The sequence below is a fragment of the Durio zibethinus genome, chromosome 13 (genome assembly GCF_047325235.1).
Source record: "Durio zibethinus cultivar Kanyao isolate XHJ-2024 chromosome 13, ASM4732523v1, whole genome shotgun sequence".
NCBI lineage: Eukaryota > Viridiplantae > Streptophyta > Magnoliopsida > Malvales > Malvaceae > Durio > Durio zibethinus.
The window spans coordinates 4,839,124-4,860,231 of record NC_143174.1 but is presented as its reverse complement, the minus strand read 5'-3'; the positions used below and the strand labels follow the sequence as shown (position 1 = coordinate 4,860,231).

Below are 21,108 nucleotides of genomic sequence, written 5' to 3'. Positions count from 1 at the left end.
CACCCTTAATTTAGGATTATGATATCCAAAAGGTTTATCTTTTGCTTTACATGTCTATTCCGATGTGAATTTTGATTGTTGCAAAATTGATAGAAAGAACACTTCTGGTACTTATCAATTATTTCATATCATAGTTTTTCAAAAAATAAAATAGTGTTGCTCAATCTACAACTGAAGCCGAATATGTAACGGTTGAAAGTTATTGTACTTAAGTTTTATGGATTAAGTAATAATTAGAGAATTTTGAAATTACCATGGATCATATTCACATTAAATGTGATAATACTAGTGCCATCAATCTCACTAAAAATCAAATTCAATACTCTAGAACCAAACATATTGAAATTAGGCATCACTTTATTAGAAATCATGTTCAAAAAGGTGATATTGTGCTTGAATATGTTGATACCTTGCATCAATTAGCTGATATTTTCACAAAACCTCTTGATGAAGATAGATTTTATGCAGTTAGAGGTGAACTTGGTATGATGAATGCTCTTTGAAATGAATTTCTTGATGTTATGATAAATGTTACAATCTTGATTGATCAAATGAATGTTTATCTAAATATATTTTTTAAGCTTGTGTATGATTGTATGATGCATGTTTGAATGATCATGTTGCATGGCTTTTAAATTGTTTTAAAAAAAATGCTACAGCGAAAACCAATCGATCCCCTTTGGATTAGATCGATTGGTTATTCTTCTCGTAGCCAAATTGATGGAAAACATTGAAGAACCGATTGATCCCCTTTGGACAGGATCGATCGGGTCTCCATCCAATAGCTAAACTAAGTTGAAAACATGAAGAATCGATTGATCCCCCTTCATAACCAATCGATCGATCCAATGTAAAAACACAACTGATCGATCCTTTTTCATAGTCAATCGATCAAGTCATGCGTAATTGGCACTATACGCACCATTTTGGTTTTAAAAAATTAGGTCCCTTTTTCTTTGGTCAATCATTTTAGCCTCTTTACTTGTTCTTCTTCTTCCCAAAACACATTCTCTTCAAATCCTAAGAACTCTCACTCATTTTTCACTCAAAATTGATCTCTCTTAACTAAACCTTTTACAAATTACTTCATTTCTACTTGATTTCTTATAAAAATCCTCCTCAAAAATTATCAAATCACTCAAAAATCTCCACTTCTTCTTCTCATTCTAAGAAATTGATTTCTTTTTTAAACTACCACATTGACTCATCCTTCTTGCCTCTCTCAAACATATTTTACTCCTTATCACCTTCAATCATCAATTTGCGCATCAATTTCACATAAAACTATCTATCTCCATTATCTCATTATTTTCATGGCTCTCAAGACTAAAGTAAGTGTTAAAAAAAGAAAGAATCCCTCAATGGAGGCTTCTAGCTCATCAATGAGGCATTCATTCAATGAAAATTTTGCCAATCTAGATACAAAAGAAAGATATAAGACACATTTTGCTCATAAAGAAGTCAAGCATGAAAAGGTAATTTCACTTGAATTCCTACAATCTATAGAATTCCCTTACTTACATGCTTTCGAGAGATATGGATGGCTAAATTAATTATGCATTGATGAACTTTTATTTGAGAATCTAGTGAATATGTTTTATAGTAATGCTAGTTGTATTGAAATTAAAAGATCACATAGATACTATCTTGATAGATTTATAACATATGTGATGGAAAAAAAATTATGGTTACCAAGCAATTGTTAGCTGAAGCATTCATGCTAAATGATGAGGGAGAAATCAATACTATGTGTGACATAGTGAAATTAGCCCAAGATATATTTAGAAATAATAATTTACAAGTTACTTTTATTCAAGCTTATAGACTGTCAATGCATGATAGGTTGCTACATTTTATTGTCACTCATGTGTTGTCACCTTTTGACACTCAATACTCAACCATTAAGAAACAAGATTACTGGTGGACGTATAAAATCAAGCATCAACAAAAACCCAATTTGGTGCATTTCATTTTCAATGATATGATGAGGGTGTAAAATAAAGACTATAACTTTGTCTATGGTTTTACAATTAATAATCTTTTGAGAAAATTGGATGTCAATACTATAGGAGATAAGGAAATGGTGTTCAATGATCCATTTAGTATTCTTGGTGTTCTTACTTTACATAGTATGAGATATGCTTAAAATGTAGTAGGCATATGGGTTAGAAAAACTAATATTGAGGCTACACAAGAAGAGGGGAAAGAGCATGAAATTTTAGATATTCCTAAACCTCAAAGAGAACCTTCTACCCCACCATTTGATACCTAATGAGCTTTAAAAATACTTATGCTTCAAATGAATAGCCTACATTCAATGGTTGGGATTATGAACACTCGATTGAAAAACTTGAAAGAAACTCAAAATGAGCTAGTTTCCCAAGTTTGCCAAGTTCGAGCTGACATTGAACAAATGTGGTCTATACAATAGCACATGGGGTAACATTTCCTTCATTCTTCTCATTCTCATCAATCTTCTGATTCTCCACCTCCTCTTCAATAATCTTTTCTAATGCTATTCCTCATATATTTTTTCACATCTTTATGTTATAAATTTATCTTTAAAAACACTTTGCATTGTGGCTTGTTATCAAACTTTGGTACTTAATGTTTATATTAATGAAATATATCTTTCATCTTCATTATGATATGGCTTGTGACATTGTGGCTTGTGAAATTGATATTTTGTTTAATGATTGGTATATTGCTTGCAATTAAGATTGGTGTGAACTTAAGTTGTCATATTGAGTTGGTGTAGCCTTGAATTGATTGTTATCTCACTTTGCTTCACTTCATCCTTTTTACTATGGTAAAAAGGGGAAAAGATAATGGCATGAAAAATTGCTTTAATGATCTTGATGGTATTGATGATCTTGATGATATTGATGATTTTGATTGTATGAACAAAATTCTACTTGAAACTATTGACATTGGTTTTACTCTTAGTTGCCTTAAAATTTATGCTTAAATTTAGGGGGAGCTTGTTTTTTCATAAATTTAAAAGGAGCTTGTTTTTCAAATGAAAAAATATTTTTAAGCAAATTTTTCACTTGATTTTGTCATATCAAAAAAGGAGAGATTGTTGGCTTTGAATTGATTAAAAGTTTTGATTTAAAAAAACAAAATTTTGTCTAACTTAAATCAATCTCTCTTAATCTTAAATTGAACATTTTTTCGGCCTTCTATCTTGCTAAAACAAGACAATTTCTCGAAACAAAATAGATTAAGGCACATTTTGATATAAGGGATCAATCCCCTAAAGGAATAGATCGATCCCCTCCTTTACCAAATCAATCCCTTAGCCAAAGGGATCGATCCAGTTTTTTTTCATAAGTAAAATTCATAAAGTTTTGACAAGTATTAATCGATTTCTTCCCTATAGGGATCGATTGGTTGGGGTTTCAAGTCTACCAAATTGATCCTTCTATCAAAGGGATCGATCACATTTTTATACAGAATGCTATCTTGTTGAAAATTTTCAGAAAATTGATCGATCCCCCCACATAAGGGATTGATCACCTGAACATAGAATCAATCCCTTCATAAAAGGGATCGATCTATTTTCTTGGCTGAATGTAATCTTGGTTTGAAAATGGACAAAAGGGATCAATCGCCCCTCATAGGGGATCGATCATCTAAGGAATTGATCGATCAGGTGCATTACCTGATTGATCAGGTAAGGCCTTTCATGCACAAATTTGGGCTATTTCAAAACTGACCCAATTGATCCCCTAAAGGAAGGGATCGATCCCCTAATACCCAAAAAGCCCCAATGGTTATATTTTACATGATATTTTTACAAGTTTGAAGCATTAAATGCAAGGTAACAGCTCTCATCTTCTTCCTACCTATAAATGAAGCCTTTCACTGTAAAACAAGAGTAAGAAGAGCTAAGAGAACTTATTGCTATTTACCAACCATCTTGTTCAAGCATTCAAAGTAGTTCAAAGAGAGAAAATTGTAGAAAATCCTACTTATATCAATTTTTCTCTAAATCTCCTTGTCAATATTGTTGTGTACTTCAATTTAGCAAACACCTAGCCTTAAAGAGATTTTTTCAGTTTGCAAAATACTTCAAAAATTTTGTATTGTGAGCTTACGAGCTTAAGGGGGAGGATAACCCTTAAGAGTTTGTGGTGTTGATTGTGTAAAGCTTTGAGACGTTGAGTTGTATCTTTCAACATATAACGGATTAAACTCCTTGGCAAGAGAGGTTAAGGAAGATGACGTAGGTGCCTAAAGAAAGGATCAAATCTTTATAAATTTTGGTGTTCAATTCTCTATCTCTATCTCTTGTTTACTCTCATTTATTGTGTTTATTTGCTTAGATAAATTGTTTTACGAAATTTATGATTATTAAGTATTGATTTTAAAATTTTATTAAAACCAATTCACCCCTTTAATTTTTTTCAAGTCTTTGAGCTAACACATCCAATAGTGATCTTTGTCCCTTTTTTTAAACCTAATTGCATTATCATAAAGATCCAAAAAATATTACTCTTCGTATATTAAACTAAAAATTAAGTAATTAAAGTCCTAAAAGCAAGAAATTTTAACACACACTATCACGCATGTATGTCGTGGAGGTGTGTACACGAAGAAAGGTTTAAAAATCACGTAGTTTGAATTAATAGTTTTTTATAAGCAACCAGAATAAATTATTTTGACAAAAATTCTCCAACACAAGTACATATGCAATAATATATTGTTTACAATTAAAGATTGAGATTTTACTTTTCAACATAAGTACACAAATTCATTTTTAGATTATAATTCATCTTAATATCATAACAAGTCCCAATTAAAACCATATTTGGGTTTAGCTCTATTGCTATAATAGTATGGTAAGAACTTTTGCAAAATACTATCAATAAATGAATAAGAAATATAAATTTTTTATTAATTTTTTGCAAATCATATGTGATAAATGCATTCTATTCATGTATCTCTTAAAAAATAGCTGTGAAAGTTTTTTCTTTAATGGTTTATAATTCAGGTAAGCTTTTCTTAACAGTAATCTTTAAACTTTAATTTAAAAATCACAAAAAAAATCTGAAATCTCTTTTTCAATATTGCAAAAATAACAAGTAATTTTTTTTAGTTGAATACGCCAACTATACCTTGTTTATATCAAAATCAATAAACCAAGTAATGAAACTATATACCTTAGTAGAGGAGAACTAGCTACAAGGCCAATGGTCAAGGGCAAGCACTCAAGGTCACAGGCACAATCACAGGCTTAAGGTCATAAGCTCAGGCAAGGAGAGGGTGGTGCAGGCATAGGCACAGGTTGATGGTAAAGAGTGGAAAGAAGAAATGAAAGAAGAAAGGGGAGAAAAAAAGCTCAAGGGTAGATCATGTTGAAGAGAATGCGGCATAGGCATGAGCATGGGCTAGCAATGAATAGTGCAGAAAGGAAAGGAGAGAAAAAGAGAAAGGGGATGAGAGAGAAATCAAAGTTAAGGTTTCAATCAGGGAAGAAAGGAAAGGGGAAAGAGGTTCTCAGATTTAGTTTACTTTTTCCAATGAATTACAGATAGATTTTTCATCTGTAATTTAAAATTTTTTTAACTTTTAGTGACGGATGACCAATAGTCTATTAGTATTTTTTACTTTTACAGACAGATTAGCGACAGATTTTGTCTCTAAATAAAAATTTTTCCTCCAAATTTAATTCAAAAAAAATTTTATTTTTTTAATCTGAAAATTTTTTACTGATAGAAAAAATCCATCGATAAAATTTTTAGTAACAAATTACTGATTGATTTTTTCATTGATAAAAAATGCATCAAATTGTAATTTTTTTTGTCACAACGTCACCTACAAAATATCAAAAAAAAATTTTCTATTCATAAATTCAATCAATAAAAAACTTTTTTTTTTATTTTCTATCAGTATTTCATTGATAACCATTGGTAATCCATTGATAATATTAATATTTTCGATAATGATTATATAACATTATAGTTGAATCTATTTATACTAATCGATAATAATAGTTATAGAATAATATAAAAATAATGTTGAATATATATATATATATGAATTTGGGAAATGAAGGAACAATAGTTAATTTTTATTGTTTGTGGGGAATTATTTTTTAAAAAGAAAATGGAAAATGAATTAAGTAAATAAAAAAGTCTAATCAATTTATCTTTCAAGTTATGATAAATCACATTGATTTAGGGTTGGCATCGAGTCGGGTTCGGGGCGGGTTTTGCTCGCCCCGAACCCGATCCGATTTAATCTTTATTAAACCCGAACTCGATCCTATCCGAAATTTTTTTGACGTTTCATACCTGAACCTGACCCGATCCGACCCGAAATTAATAAAATATTATTTTTTAAATATAAATATTTAAAAATATCATTATATAAATATATATATAATAAAAAATTAAATAATTAATTAAAAAATATTTTTTATATAATATCGGGTCGGGTCAGGTTTTAGACAAACCCGACCCTGATTATTTTCTTATTTTACTCGACCCAATCTGATACCCGAATTTCAAAAAAAAAAAAAATCGACCCCGTTGGGTTGGATCGGGCCGGAACTCATAGGGGACGGGGTAGTTCGCGGTCCCTACATTCACCTATGAACGAAATCTGTAGTAATATAGATAATGAGGTTCTACGTAGTTATGTTGTTGTTGTTGTCGTCGAAGACTCGGAGCTAGAACGATCGAATAAATCAAAGCACACGGTGGAACAGAAAGAAACCAAAAATGATGGATGGGTGCCCATATTCGTTCACCTTGTTTCCACATTACATCAAGCCATCTACTCTTCAGGTCAAGACATCATTTCATTTCCTGTTAGCAGGAATGGATTCAGAATGTATATTCAGCGAGGATAAATTTATTATATTAACTACTAATAATATTGATATAATAATTTTATATTTATATTTTAAATTATTATTTTACTTAATTTTTTTAATATATTCGTATGTCTTTTCAATATTGTAAAGAACTCATATATATATTTTTTACAATTAATGAATCTAAAACAAATAAAAATAAAAATTTTGGATTTATTCCTAATAATTTTATTTATTTTTTTATATTTTAGTGAGAGTAAAATATAAAAATCATTAAAATTTTAAATAAATTCATAATAATAAAAATTAATTTTTAATATTTCAGTGAAGGCAGCTGCCCCGTCCCTGCCTGTTAGCGAAGCAAACATTGGGAATAATTCCACCGAGGATGCAATGAAAAGCACTTACTTCTCAAACTCCAATATTCGTTCCATCGTATTTTATACTCTCCTCAACCGTATATATACTCTCTCCTCTATCATCTCCTTCGTATATATACACTTTCCTTCTCTTCCAAAAGGACCCAGAGTCTATGTGTGGACCCTGCAATACTATGTTGGTCCACATTTCGTTGGGGGTCCCACATTCTCTAATTTAACTTCACTGACTATGTATATTAAAACCCTGAAGGAGCGTTACTCTTAACTTTTTCTCGCCATTCTCACTCACTGTCTAGTCCTTCGGGGATCCCCATAATGGTGGATTATAGCCGGCTATCTCTCTTTCGCAAGCTCACACCTCCGACGATGACTCATCTGAGCACAGCCTTCGAAGCTTCCCGACGCTCGCTGTCTCTGGCGGAGGCTGTGGCTCGTCCAAGTCTAAAACTTCTTGCGGTAAGATTAAGATCATCATCACCATCACCTAACTCCTTGGTCATCCAAGAACACTACTAGGAAGCCTAGAGGTAGACCTCCAGGATCCAAAAACAAGCCCAAACGACCAATTGTTATAACCAGAGACCGTGACTCAGCTATGAAGCCAGTGATTCTCAAGATCTCCGCTGGTTCTGATATTATTGATTCTATTATCAGCTTTGCTCGTAGGAACCATGTTAGTGTTACTATTATTAGTGCTACTGGCTCCGTATCAAACGTCACGTTCCGCCACCCTGTTTCTCACGCGCCAACACTATCTCTTCATGGACACTTTGGGCAACTCTTTTTGTCCGGCTCATTCATTGCTTCTAGTACTTTATCATCTTCTAACAACACACCCCAATCATCTTCATCATCGACGTCACCATCGCCTTGTCCTTCTCTATCTTGTTCTTTGGCGTAACTCTTGCAGGGGCACAAGGGCAAGTGTTTAGAGGGAAAGTAATGGCAGCAACGCAGGTTATTGTGTTGGCTGCTACTTTTGTAGGCATTGCTTTTCAGAGGCTACCATGTGAAGGTGATAGTGAAGATTATCATCAGGAAACTAAACCTTGTATTCATGGTAACATTGGTAGTGCTGCTGTTGCTGTTGGAGCAACCGGGTCTTGCTCTTCTACTGGCATGAACATGTCTGTTTATGGCGTAGCAAGTCCTACTCCACTCAATTGCCAGATCTCTCCCGATGTTATGCCTTGGGGTCCTTCCTCTCGTGCTGATTGAGTAGAAGATGAAGGACGTGAAAATTCCAACATATCTTAGCCAGATAGTTTTGGGTTTTACACCATCATTTTAAGCTCATTGAAACTGTTTGGGTATTTGCGCTTTTTGGTCATATTCATTTATCTTTCCTTATAATATAATATTTGTAGTTAGATTTGGTTGTCTCATTGTACTTGCAAATTTAAATGATACCTGGCTTTTACATGTAGTTTATATTAATTATCCTCATGCTTGCTAAATTATAAAAATCACTGTTTCAGCTTTCTCCTATCTTAATATTGTTCCCCCATCTTCATTCTTGCATTTAAAAAATGTTTTTATGGGTTAAAAAAGAAATAGCTTGCAGGATTTTTCACTTCTCGTCAAAGAAAGACAGGTATATATGGACGGTGGTGGTGGGGCTTCAGTTTCAGGCTTGCAGCCTAGTTCACAAATAAAATTTACTGCTGCTACAGAACCAATGGAAATGTCAGTTCTTCAGGAATTCAATGTGAGGGGCTAACCTCCTCACCCCTCGGGAAGGGCCCATTTTGTTTGACATCTACAAAGCAAAAGGGAAAGTGAAAGAAACAGACTATCAATCCAGCGCTTTCGACCATGAAAGGCTAGATTCTATACAGTTTCTAGTAGCTTTCAATTCATGACTGAGGTATGTTCTCTTTCTTGTCCTCTCGTACAGTAGATCACTGGATCAGACTCTTTTATGTTTTAATCATCTTCGTTTTCATTTGGCTCGTCTTAAGTCTTTAACTCGTAGTAAATTTATATGGCTAGTTCTTATCATTCTAATTTTTTTTTATCACCCTCTTTTTAATAATAAGTATATAGCCCTATATTCTTCTGTTCTAGATACTGTTATATGGCAACAGATCCAATGAGATGTGGATATAACATTCTGATGTCCCAGATATTAAAATTATTCTATGTATCTTCTTTTATAGGCACCCAAATATAGTATGCTAGATATTTTATAATACTATATAATACAGTAAAATTCTTCATGTGTTAATATAGTATCTACATGATTAAATATAGATCATATGATATATCTAATGTTAGATAAATTCTTAAGTTTGTGTAAGAAGAAATACTGCATGGGTTTTGCTTGTTTCTTAGCTGTTGCTGTAGCTTAGTCCCTTTTGGCCCCCAGTCCCCCCCCCCCCCTCCCCGCTGTTAATGACGGATCACGAAACTGAATGTAAGAGATGAGAAAGAAATAAACAGAACAACAAACATTTTGCGTTTCGTAAAAATTTGTTGTTTCGGAAGATGATCTTTCTCTTTCAATCAGAAGAGAGTCCAAAATCCAGTCAAAATGCTCAGAAGGTACTTGATTTCAGACGTGACAACTGCTCTCCCCCATTTATTACCTTTTATCTTCTTTTTTCCATCACAATTCCTTCACATGAAATGAGAAAGAGAGTTAAAGAGAGAGAAGTAACTTTATCTGACTCATAAAAATGGTGAAAATTACTGTGGAGAAAAAATCTGGGAATGTTTCAATGGGCCCGCCTCTCGCTCATGGTCAGGGACGTGGCTGCAGAGGACTGAGTAGGGCTTGAGTAAGTGGGCGCACGCCAGGTCGGAATCAAGATTTGCACACCTGGCATATTTCTATATTGGTCGGTCATCTTCACGAGCAATCTAACAGTAAAAGCAAAAAGCTGCTTTGACTTTATTTTTTGAGAAAAAAAAAAACTAATTTTAATTAGAAGGGAAAACAGTTTTAATCGTATCAGATTTATTTTAAGTTTTTTAATAATATATAATATTATAAATATTTAAAATTTGATTTGAATATAAATCGATATTTTTTTGAAATAGATCCAAATGTGAATTGATATTTTTTTTAAATCCATCTAAATTTAAATTAATATTTTTTTAAAATCGATTTGATTTTAATCAAATTTTATTAGTTTAATTTAATTTATTAAATTTTAAATTTTAAATTTTTTATTTTTTATAATTATTTTAATAAGATTTTTAATATATTAAAATAAATTTTTATATAAAATAATTATTTTTATTTTATAAAAATTTAAAATATATATAAATTAATAAAAAAATATAATTTGATTCGATTTTTTTATTTTTATATTTTTAAAATCTATTTTAAATTTAATATATATATTTAATATCTAAATTTAATCCAAATCAAATAAAAAAATTAATCCAAACTAAACCAAACACTATTATTTAAAGTTAATGTTTAATTTTCTCTTCTTTTTTTCACCCTCAATCTTGCTTATGTCTTTACTAGCTCGTAGTGTACTTTAATTACCCTTTTAACTTTCGAACTTACCTTCCCTTTGGTCAAAACCCAAAAACTTCAACTTATCCCAGCGGGAGATTGCTATTTCCAACCTTCCGGGCGTGACTTTCTTTTTTATGTTTAAAGGTTATAGTTTGTCATTTTATTTAGTTGAAAATCATTATCGAATTAAAAAAATTAATGTTTTCTAAAACCTTGATTTTTTTTTACTTAAAATTCTTTAATATTCAATAATTATTTTAAACTTCAATTAATTTAAAATTAAATCAAATCAAATTTTATAAGAAAATAAACGCTTTTAAATTTATTTTTTATTTATAAAATTCAAAATAAAAATTTTATTTAAAAAAGTTAAAATTTTTATTATTCGAACCAACAGACGTTAATAACTTTAATTTATTTTCGGTTACAAATACGTGGACATGTTATTTAAAGTGTTCAAGTTCTGTCGTTTTGGGTTTATGGTGTTAATTGTAAAATTACCAATGCTTTATCAATTTTCTTGATAAAAAATACAGCGAAAAATTTCTAGAAATGGTCAAAATTCTTTTTTTAAAATTTTTTTTGAAGTATAGATGATTATCTTATCCTAAACCGTCCATTCCCCACAGGCCTACGGCTGTCCATTGGCTTCACACTCTTCCTCTTTAACTCGTAGCATCTTCTATTCTACGCCATAAATTTTTTGTCCACTTTAATTCCCACAAAAGGAAGAAGGAAAATGATGAAAGAGTTCATGATTGGGGATAGGTTATAAACGAATAGAGATTTTGATAAATTACTTGTGAATATATTTTATTTTTATTTATTAAATTTAACAAATAATTTTAAACAATATTTATATATTTATTTATTAAATGAATTAAATACAAACAAAAATTTATTTGGTTCATTTATATTTATAAATAACTTAATTTAAAATTAATTTATTTATTATTCATTTCTGTTCATTTATAATAATATTAATAAAATTATATTTTTATCATTTAACTTAATCTTATTTTGAGATTGATTTATGTTTATTTGAGTTTGTTTACATTAATTTAGAGTTTGCTTATTTAAATTTATTTAATTATGATTTATTTATTGTTCATAAATATGTTTGTTTATATATGTTCGTGAACATATTCGTTTAATATTCATAAATAAGTTCGTTTAACTTAAACCGAATACGAATAACATATTATTTAAATGAACGAATATAGATTAATAAAATAATTTTTTTAACGAACACGAATACCTTTAAAAATAAATGAATAATACAAACATACGTTTATTTATTCATGTTCGATTCATTTACAATCCTATTTATGATTCAAAAAAAAAAAAAGATAAAAACAATAACAATGTGTAGATAATATGAACTTTAAAAATACTATTTGAATATCATATGCAATATAAAAAAATTTTCATTTTCAGTAATATATATTCCTTCTCTTTAATAACTAACCCCAAATATCAAGATATTTTAATTGCATGCATCAACTTTTTTTTTAATAACTTTTCAAGGTATAACGTGACAGTATATATTTTTTGAAAGGCATTCATTTTATCTCCTCAGCAATTAAAAAACAAGAAAAAGTTATTTAGATGTCAAAATAACACTAAAATGGATATTGATCAGTTATTCACATTGCCATGTTACAATTTATAGATTACAATGTCACATATGAGTCAACAGAAGGATTAACAACTGAATTCCCGAGAAAACTATGCTCATCAACAAGAAGAGAATTTGTTTATGCAAAGGACTAAAAGGAATTAAAAATCAATGTCAAAAAATACAAAGTTTTTTTTTTTTTTTTTTTGATAAGTTAAAGATCATGAGTTCAACATTTTGCAGCCATGTTTGATTGATTAGAACTCAGAAGAATGCTCGGCTACGATAAAACCCTCGTTTTATCCTTTTTTTTTTTTTTTTGGTTCTAGTTTTGAATCACATGATCACCACAATCTTCACGTTCGGGTTTGTTGAGATTCATTTGGAGCTTCATCTTAGCCAAAGATTCAGTAAACTGTTGCATGCTCCTCATGTACATTTCTACTGTTTGTTGCTGCATTGCTGACTGTTCTGCCTCAAGATTGATGTTTCCAAATTTAAGAGAATTCATGTTCCCTTCTTTGTTGCTCTCTTCTTCCTTGCTAGAATAATTTGAGTATTTCACCTCTCTAGCTTCACCTCCTTTCTTTGTCGTTAGAGTATCCGGCAAGCACCCGAGCTTGGATTAGCCTCAGTAGTGGCTGATGCATTTAAGGAATTTGATGACTTCCCATCGCGAGGACTCTTCTTCTCAGCAGAGTCAGCTGAGTTATCATCTCTCAGGCTTGTAGTAGTAGCTAGAACCCAAAAACCGAGAATTTTGAAGGCTTCCATTTGGAGAAATGGATCCACCATGATGTTCTTCAGATGAATTTGCAGCCATTTCATAATCTTCAACATGCTGATGAGTGGCACCAAGGTGAATAAATAGCAATTCCTGGCCTTGAATTCAAACCATCATAATATTCAGAGACAATGTGCTGACTCTCCCTAACAACATTGATATCAGGGAATTCTATCCTCTAATAGTCAACCGGGTCTAAAATAACTTCGGAGATTTTCCGGTCAAGCAATACTACTTCTACTGACATTGAAGAATTGATTGTAGTGGTTTCAAGAAAGGAATTGGCCTGGGAATTGACAGGCATAGTAGTGTTCAAATAAACACTCAATTTGACAGTTCCAGAAGGAAAATGGAAAAGATCAGTGGAAGATAGGTTATAATCTTGAGTGACTTTTCCTTCGCCAACGACATGTGAAATCAGAACCGATGCAAATCCCAAAGCTGATCTTCCATGTAGTTTCTAGCCCTACTGAACATCCAAATCTCACATTTGAGGACAGCATCAATTTGTGTGACTTTCATCATCAAGTTTTCGTTGAATTCCGGATTCTTCCCACCTCCATTGATGAATCTGGTCGAGTGGTTCTGTCAGGGTTATAGGTGAGAGAAAATTTGGCATAAACATCTTGGTTGTCATAGATACATATGTTCCACTAAACTGCTCTAATGGTTGGTGAGGGAATCCATGAATTCTAGGACAAGAGTGGAAGGAAAGGTGAGAGAGAAGAACACTTACAAGGTTGAGGAGCTTGATGTGTGCAAGGTGAGTAGAAAAGAAAATAAAAAATGCTGTTAACGAAGATGATGATGATGTTACTTATGGTTGTTTTATTTTTTCATGCTGCTCTTGTCTTCCTTTTGGGGTGGGTTGGGGATATTGATTTTTGGTGAGGGATTGCTTTGCTTGACATTGCAGCTTCTACTTCCAATAACTAAATTTACTCCACTCAGTAAAACTGGAGGTCCCACTTGACACCCCCATCTTCATTATCAGCTTTCTCATCTCTCCCTTTTGGATGCACCCCTAAAGCTTTTAGAAAGGATAATCCCACTCTATTCCATTTTTTTCAGGACATTAAGAGAAGAAATGACTAAATAGTGCCATAGCAGCATGATGAAAAGAAGATAAATCATGAATTCGGAATGTAACTTAGTAGATTCACATAAATCACATTTAAAATGGAATATCTAAAAGGATTAGAATTCAAATTTTAATATATATAATTCATTCTAAGTTAAAATCTCCTTTTATAAAGTGTATATATATATATATATATATATAATCATTTTTGAAAGGGAAGAGAAAATTGAGTAATTTGTTTTAATTTTTATACTCTAGCACCAAGAGAAATTTAAGAAATTATTTCATTTTAGCCAAAGTATTTGAAAAAAAAAAAAAGAAAAAAAAAAGAAACAAGAGAAACTCTAAATCGACTAACACAATGAAGTAAAACTTGGTTAGATTAAAGAGTTCTACAAATGGTTACTACTCTACCTATAGGTGTCCATCATGCTATCTTGATCACCGTAATAATTGTTAATACAAATCAAAATTTCAAATCTCTAAGCATATTATGCCAAACTATAGTTGGAACTTGTAAGTGTAATTTACACTGTATGTGGTCCAAGATTGTTTATCATCATGCTTGATATAAAAGAAAATTATGAAGAATTCAAACACATAAATTGTTCAGTTCCTTAAAGTATCAAGAAATTCATGATATTAAAAAAATCATATATTTGAGATTGTATAAGGTAATAAAGACATCACTATTAAGATACATATTAAATTTAGGGACGTAAGAAGTGTATTAAATTAGACAGAAATATGATATAAATTGAATAAAAATGCTTGGAACAATGATTAGTGATTTTGTTTCTACAGTCGTTTGGTTGACTTAAATCAAGAAGTTGCATATGCCAACTCTTCCTCAGATAAAAAAAAAAAAAATGGTTTTGTTTCATTTTCTTTCACTTCAATAAGAAACATGTTGAATAATTTCTCCAAAATCCAAATAAATTCAAGAACGGCTAGTATCACCACGTTCAGTCAACAGCAAAATTCATGTTGGAAAGCGAAAAATGGAAGTCAAATTTGAAATCAAGGTAGTCAGAAATAAGAATTTTCATTTCTTATATTTTAGGAAGTCAATTAATTAAGCTTGCTAGGATGACTATGACCATGGACTAGTAAATTGCAATCCTCTGTCCTGGTTCCTTGATCTAATGCCATGTGGAGAATGGAAGTAAATGTTGGGTTGTTGGATTTGGTGAAAGAAAAATTGAACAACACTATGAAACAAACAAATGAATGAAGGGGGGTGAAATAGAAGACATAACTTGGATCAAATCATCAAACTACATTGAATAGATAATTTTTCATGTATTTGTTTGTAGATGGTTTTATTTATTCAGTGAAACAACAGGCGAACATTTATACCCTATAGTTGCCCAAATAATAATCACATTTCCAAATCCCAAACAAAATCTACAGTGTCAAGAGAAAAAAGAAAGATTTTTTTTTCTTTCTTTTAGGCTGAAATACTATACAAGACTTGGAATGTAATTTGTTAGTTAATGGAACTAATATATGAAAGTCACAACAAATCCCCACCTAGTCACCAACCCATTGTTCCATTATCCATCCAAAAACAAGGGGCAATGTTATTATTTTGTTCCAGAGAAAGAAAGAAAATACTGTACAAAGCGAGGACCAAATACAGGGCTTAAGGTGTATCAACCACCTTATCCTTTGGTACAGTGGTTTATTAAACACTTCACGTCAAAGAAATCACTTCCGCCCCAGCCTCATCAAATGCTCTTGATGTTTTTCTGCGGCTGCCTTATCAGCTGCCTCACGCTTAAGCGTTCGCTTTGCCCGTCTCCCCATTGTACTTTTTGCAACCTCCTTCTCTTTCTTCTTAGGCTCACGCGAGGAGCCAGCACCAGAGTCCTGGAAATTGGATCGTTGAACAGGCCTGGCTTCTTGGCGACCTGATCTTACATATCCACTATCACCCCATCTCCTATTGCCGATGCGGAGATTTGGTGAACTGGTGTAATAAACTTCATCTTCTTCATCATCCTCGTCTTCATATTGATAATAATAATGACCTTCCAGATCATCATATGCCTCTTCACGATCCTCCACAATCAATGGTTTAAACCATGTCGCTCGAAGAAGCAGGCATACACTTTCCTCAAACATGTAGTCATGGATCCTGATAAAGCAAAAGGCAAAAACTCAACTACTGGGAGATGGCAACCATAACAAATCACACTTACGCAGAGGTCAGGAGAGACAACATGTCAAAGGCTTATAGTGAGGGATTCAATTATTCAGCAATAACTCTCTTGTATAACTCACTCATGCTGGCACAAAAACTCCCTCCCTTGCAATTGCCAACATGACCATTGCTATTACCTCCAACCAAAAAGCATCTCTCTTATAAAAAGAGGGGAAATGGAGGATTCAAGATTACCTGCCATCGAGTGAACGATGAACATTGAGGAACTCAAATGGATTTTTGCACTGAGGGCATGTAGGCATCTGTCTGTATGTTGCCCATTGCAGGATGCACGTCACACTGCAAGAACAAAGATTGAAACACCCATAAGAACTAAAATCCCATCCCAATCCACTGAAATATGAAATGTTATATATGTCAAATGTGAAGCACATTGCAGCATAGAAACACAAGAAAAAATAAATTGCCAACTTGATCCTGCACTGACAGAGTAAACAAGTCAATTGGCGAGTCTACAAAAACATGATAACCCCATTTTTCCAAAAATTGATAATCTGAGAAGTTGAGAACAGAGCTCCACCAATGAAAGTAATCAAGATGGTAAATCTACAAGTACCAACTAATTGACGATTCCAACAGAAGTTGATCTGAACAAATGAAACACAATAAGCAGCAGAAAGTTTTCCATTTCTTTTCTAAATAATCATAATAAGAGAAAGAAAACCCAGATCTCATCCACAAAGTTGGACGAGATCTCATCCACAAAGTTGGATGAGAAGTAGTATGATTACCAAGTTAGAATACTAGCAAGGAGAGGTTCTAAATCGTCTAACTCATCCGTTAATTTTAATAAAATAGTTGAACACATCACTCACACCAAGAACCACTCACAGACTCAGAAGAGACTGAATAATAATTAGCCATTCTTTTGAAGTCTTTAAATCAAATGCAGAATCAAGACCATTGCAATAATGATTATCAATTAGTTTCACAAAAATGTAAGAAACACAAAATCTTATGGATTTAAAAACCCAAGAAATCTTCTATTACGATAACCTCCAAAAATTTTAAAGCTTATAAAATATGTACTAATTAATTAAGACAACATAACCATCAAACTAGATCCAAAAACAATGTAAAAATTCCCCTTTTCCCCCTTCCCAAAACAGAGGACATGCTTCAACACCATAAGCATTATGATAAATTGGATCCTACAAATAGCCAACACCAAGGCATCTAATCAACTACATATTCCGTGAACCCAACATCACAAATTAGATCTTTCTTAGAAACTAGAGCCTTCTTTTTTCACTATCAGATTTTTTTTTCCCTGGAATATATACTCAGAGATGAATTCAGAAAGTTTAACAAGGGTAAATGTAGTGGTCATTATGGGTCCTCTGGTTTAGAGATTGTGATATCATAGTATGAGACAGAGTTAAGGCCAAGTAATGCAGTCCCTCTGATTTAAAACAATCTTAGTAATCTAATTTGACTGTTTTGTTCACCTGTAGATAGAAAAGGAGGCAAATGGAATCCTTAGGGAGCAGAAACATTGAGTGCACAAAATGTTATTATTGGACAGAGTAACTAACTGCTCGTCCTGGGTTTTAAATTGCTTCTTAACTTATAATGAAACCCCAGTAACTTATTTCTTAAGTCTTACTTCCAAAATAGACTACTAGTTCAACAAAACAAACCAACTTTTTTGCAGTTTATAGACACACAGACAACAAAGCGTGCAATTAGAGATATAGCATTAACAGAATCACAAAACATTCAACAAGTTCCCTAGTTATCAGCATAAACATGCAAATGACAGACTACAAAAAACGTACCTCTTATATTAAATTTTGGCAATATAAACCAAGATTTCAAAAGGTGGTACGAAAGCAATGAACTTTTCAATTAACTCCCACTGTGAGGCGCAGAGTAGGCCTCATAGAATGCAAGCCATCACAAAATCGTAAAACAAAAGAAACAATTGAAAAGTAAGTGAAATGAGTAAGAAAGGAAACAACAATAAACTTATTAAAAACAATGAAAATCTCAACAAGGCTCTTGACATTTCTTTTGCAAATCTCTTCTACAAAGTCCAAACCTTTTATAGGGTATTAGCATTTCTTGACAAGCTATGGAACAATATAAAAAAAACGAATTTAACAAAAGTATCATCAAAGTACCATGTGTCTCAAGGGAGATGGAGAGAGACTGGTATACATATCCAAGCATTCAATGTCTAGAATTTCTAACAACTATGTTCATTTGTTAGATGTATGATATTAAGAGCACAGCCATACATGTTGAACTTAACATATCTCCTCTATTCTAACATCTTTGTTATATTTGTCAGACATCATGTATATAAATGTGTAAAAAAAGGAGATATGTTGGCTTCAACGTCCGTACCCATAGCATCATCCTTGATCAAATTAACATGACATCTTCTAAACCCACAGAACACGAGACCCACCCATATTATATTTGGGTGAGATCTGCATTAGTATTAGTAACCTTCCCACCGCATCAAAATGCTTGTCAATGTCCTAAGGTTCACCTAAGTCTTCTCCTTTTCACAAAATGACAACACCATAGACTCAACTCCTCCTGTGACCCTAACCTCCCTTACCGCTTAGAAAACTAAATACCAACAGTTACCAAAACTGTAGGGAAAAAGACAAGCTGAACAAGAATCCGGACTAGTATAGAATTCTAAATAGTTGAGCAAATCTAAAAGCTAAAGAATTTATTATCAACAAAACAAAAAATTAAATCCTACAGAGGGACTATCACAACAACAGCAATGACAATAACAAAATAAAACTCCGATTTCTAGGGAAATCGAGAAGGCTTAAAATTGTAGAGAAGCATGGAAATAGAACATATCCAAGACAAACCACGTAGGAATAATTATAAGTGTTAGCAAGGGACAGATTAACAAACCAGTAAGCATGCTCGCAACCTTTTACGAGTGCAGTTTCCTGCAGCAGAATCTTATCTAAACATATCGCGCATATTCCACTATGATTTTCAAAACCCTCCACGCCAGCAGCCTCTTCATTCTTCATTTCGTCCTAAACAAAAATCGAATAAACCAAACAAAAAATTCAATAAAATTGAGTTACAAATAAACCTCTATTAAATTACCAAAAATACCATTGTCAAAATTTAAAAAAAAAAATGTTTCATACGCAAGACAAAGGAACAAATTAACAGAGAAAAAATCAAAATTACTAAACAGTACATAGCCATTAACTAACAATTTCTCATTTTTCCCCTTTCTTTTCTTTTCAGTTTTCTCAGCAACCAAACAACATAAAAAATTCCAAAAAAAAAAAAAAAAAACTAATCCCAGAGGAAATATAAAACAGATCTGGTTCTAAAACTAAAAAAAAAAAAAAATTAAGAAAAGAAAATGGAAAGAAAGAAGAAGAAAGAGTACCTGATCATGAATCGAGAGATTGGGAAGGGCGTTGACCAGTTGTTCACCGTCGATCTTGACGACTGAAGTCATGGTTTTGATTTTAAACTTTTTTTTTCTTCTGAACTAATCTAAAATTTTGATTCTAATTTACAGTGCAAACCTAACCTAACAAACGAATTTTTACTTTTATATGGAAAAAAATGAAAAAAAAAAAAAAAGAATTTTGAGATGCCCACGAATTATTCTTCTGATTCCACAGAGAGAGGACCCCCTGTGGGAAATTGATTATTTAACAAAGAGGGGCCGAATGTGGATGACAAAAATGTCGTTTATTTTTTTATTTTTTAACAGGAAAAAAATAAAATAAGCAAGTTTTTTTTTTATGAATTTTTCCAAACTTTTTGGGGGTGACACAAGTCATTTTGGTGGCAGCATGTGGTAAGAACACGTGTGTTTTATGGTCACCGCTTTGTTCAAAATCACAGGCTGTTTCGCAAAAAAATTTTTGAAAAAAGTTTATATTTTTTAAATTGGAAGAGTTTTTTTATTATTTAGATTAGTTAATAAAAAATATTTTTTGTTATTATTTTTGACAATTTTATTTTTTAAATAATATTAATATAATTATTAAAATATTAAAAATTATTTTTTATTAAAAATATTGACATTATTTATTATTAAAATTATTAATATTAAAAAATAATTATATTCTAATAATAATATTTAATATAAAAATACTTAAAAAATTATTTATTAATATAATATTATTTATTAGTTAATATAATATTATTTATTAAAATTAATATATTAGTATAATATTTATTAATATATTATTTATTTATATATATTATTAATAATATATTATTTATATATATACTATATTTATAAGTAAAATTATGTTAAAAAACATTGATAAATAATTTTATTCATAAATAATTTTTTTTAAAAAAATATTTTTTTCTTTTCAAATTCCTAAAATAATTTTATTTTTTATTGATAAAAAATCATTTTTCAGTAATCAATTAATTTTTTATAAAATAAATATTTAAAAATATAAAAATTTTTAAAAATTATTTCTTGCTAAACAAACGGAATTAATTTAAGTTACAAAAGTTTTTGGTTTTTGATTAGGTAAAAAAACAGAAGTCTTTTGTTTTTATTTTTTTTTTCTCTCTAAGAAAAAGGATTCCGTGGAGAATATTGGGTCAAAAACGTAAGTTAATTGGAATTAATCCTCCTTGAATCTTTATTTTTTTTTTTCTGCTGTGCAAGAAGAAAGAACCCGGACCCTTTCATTTGAGATTGCGTATTCCTTGTTTGTTTTTCTTGGATAAGGCAAATGTTTTTTCTCGGAAATCA

The 21,108-nt window shown here is 31.4% G+C and overlaps 1 protein-coding gene and 2 pseudogenes across 1 annotated transcript; 1 reads left to right on the top strand and 2 right to left on the bottom strand.

Annotated features, from left to right (window-relative positions):
• Positions 1–6,598: 6,598 nt before the first annotated feature.
• LOC111304414 (AT-hook motif nuclear-localized protein 17-like) lies at positions 6,599–8,757 on the top strand (annotated as a pseudogene).
• Positions 8,758–12,501: 3,744 nt separating this feature from the next.
• Positions 12,502–14,059, bottom strand: LOC111302713 (uncharacterized; annotated as a pseudogene).
• Positions 14,060–15,576: 1,517 nt separating this feature from the next.
• LOC111303918 (uncharacterized) lies at positions 15,577–20,064 on the bottom strand. Its single transcript, XM_022900436.2, has 4 exons — positions 19,768–20,064; positions 19,269–19,399; positions 16,560–16,664; positions 15,577–16,298 (listed from the first exon to the last, which is right to left on the bottom strand). Exons 1-4 carry the CDS (start codon positions 19,837–19,839, stop codon positions 15,869–15,871), a joined length of 738 nt encoding a protein of 245 aa, XP_022756171.2. The 5' UTR covers positions 19,840–20,064; the 3' UTR covers positions 15,577–15,868.
• Between the last annotated feature and the right edge of the window lie 1,044 nt (positions 20,065–21,108).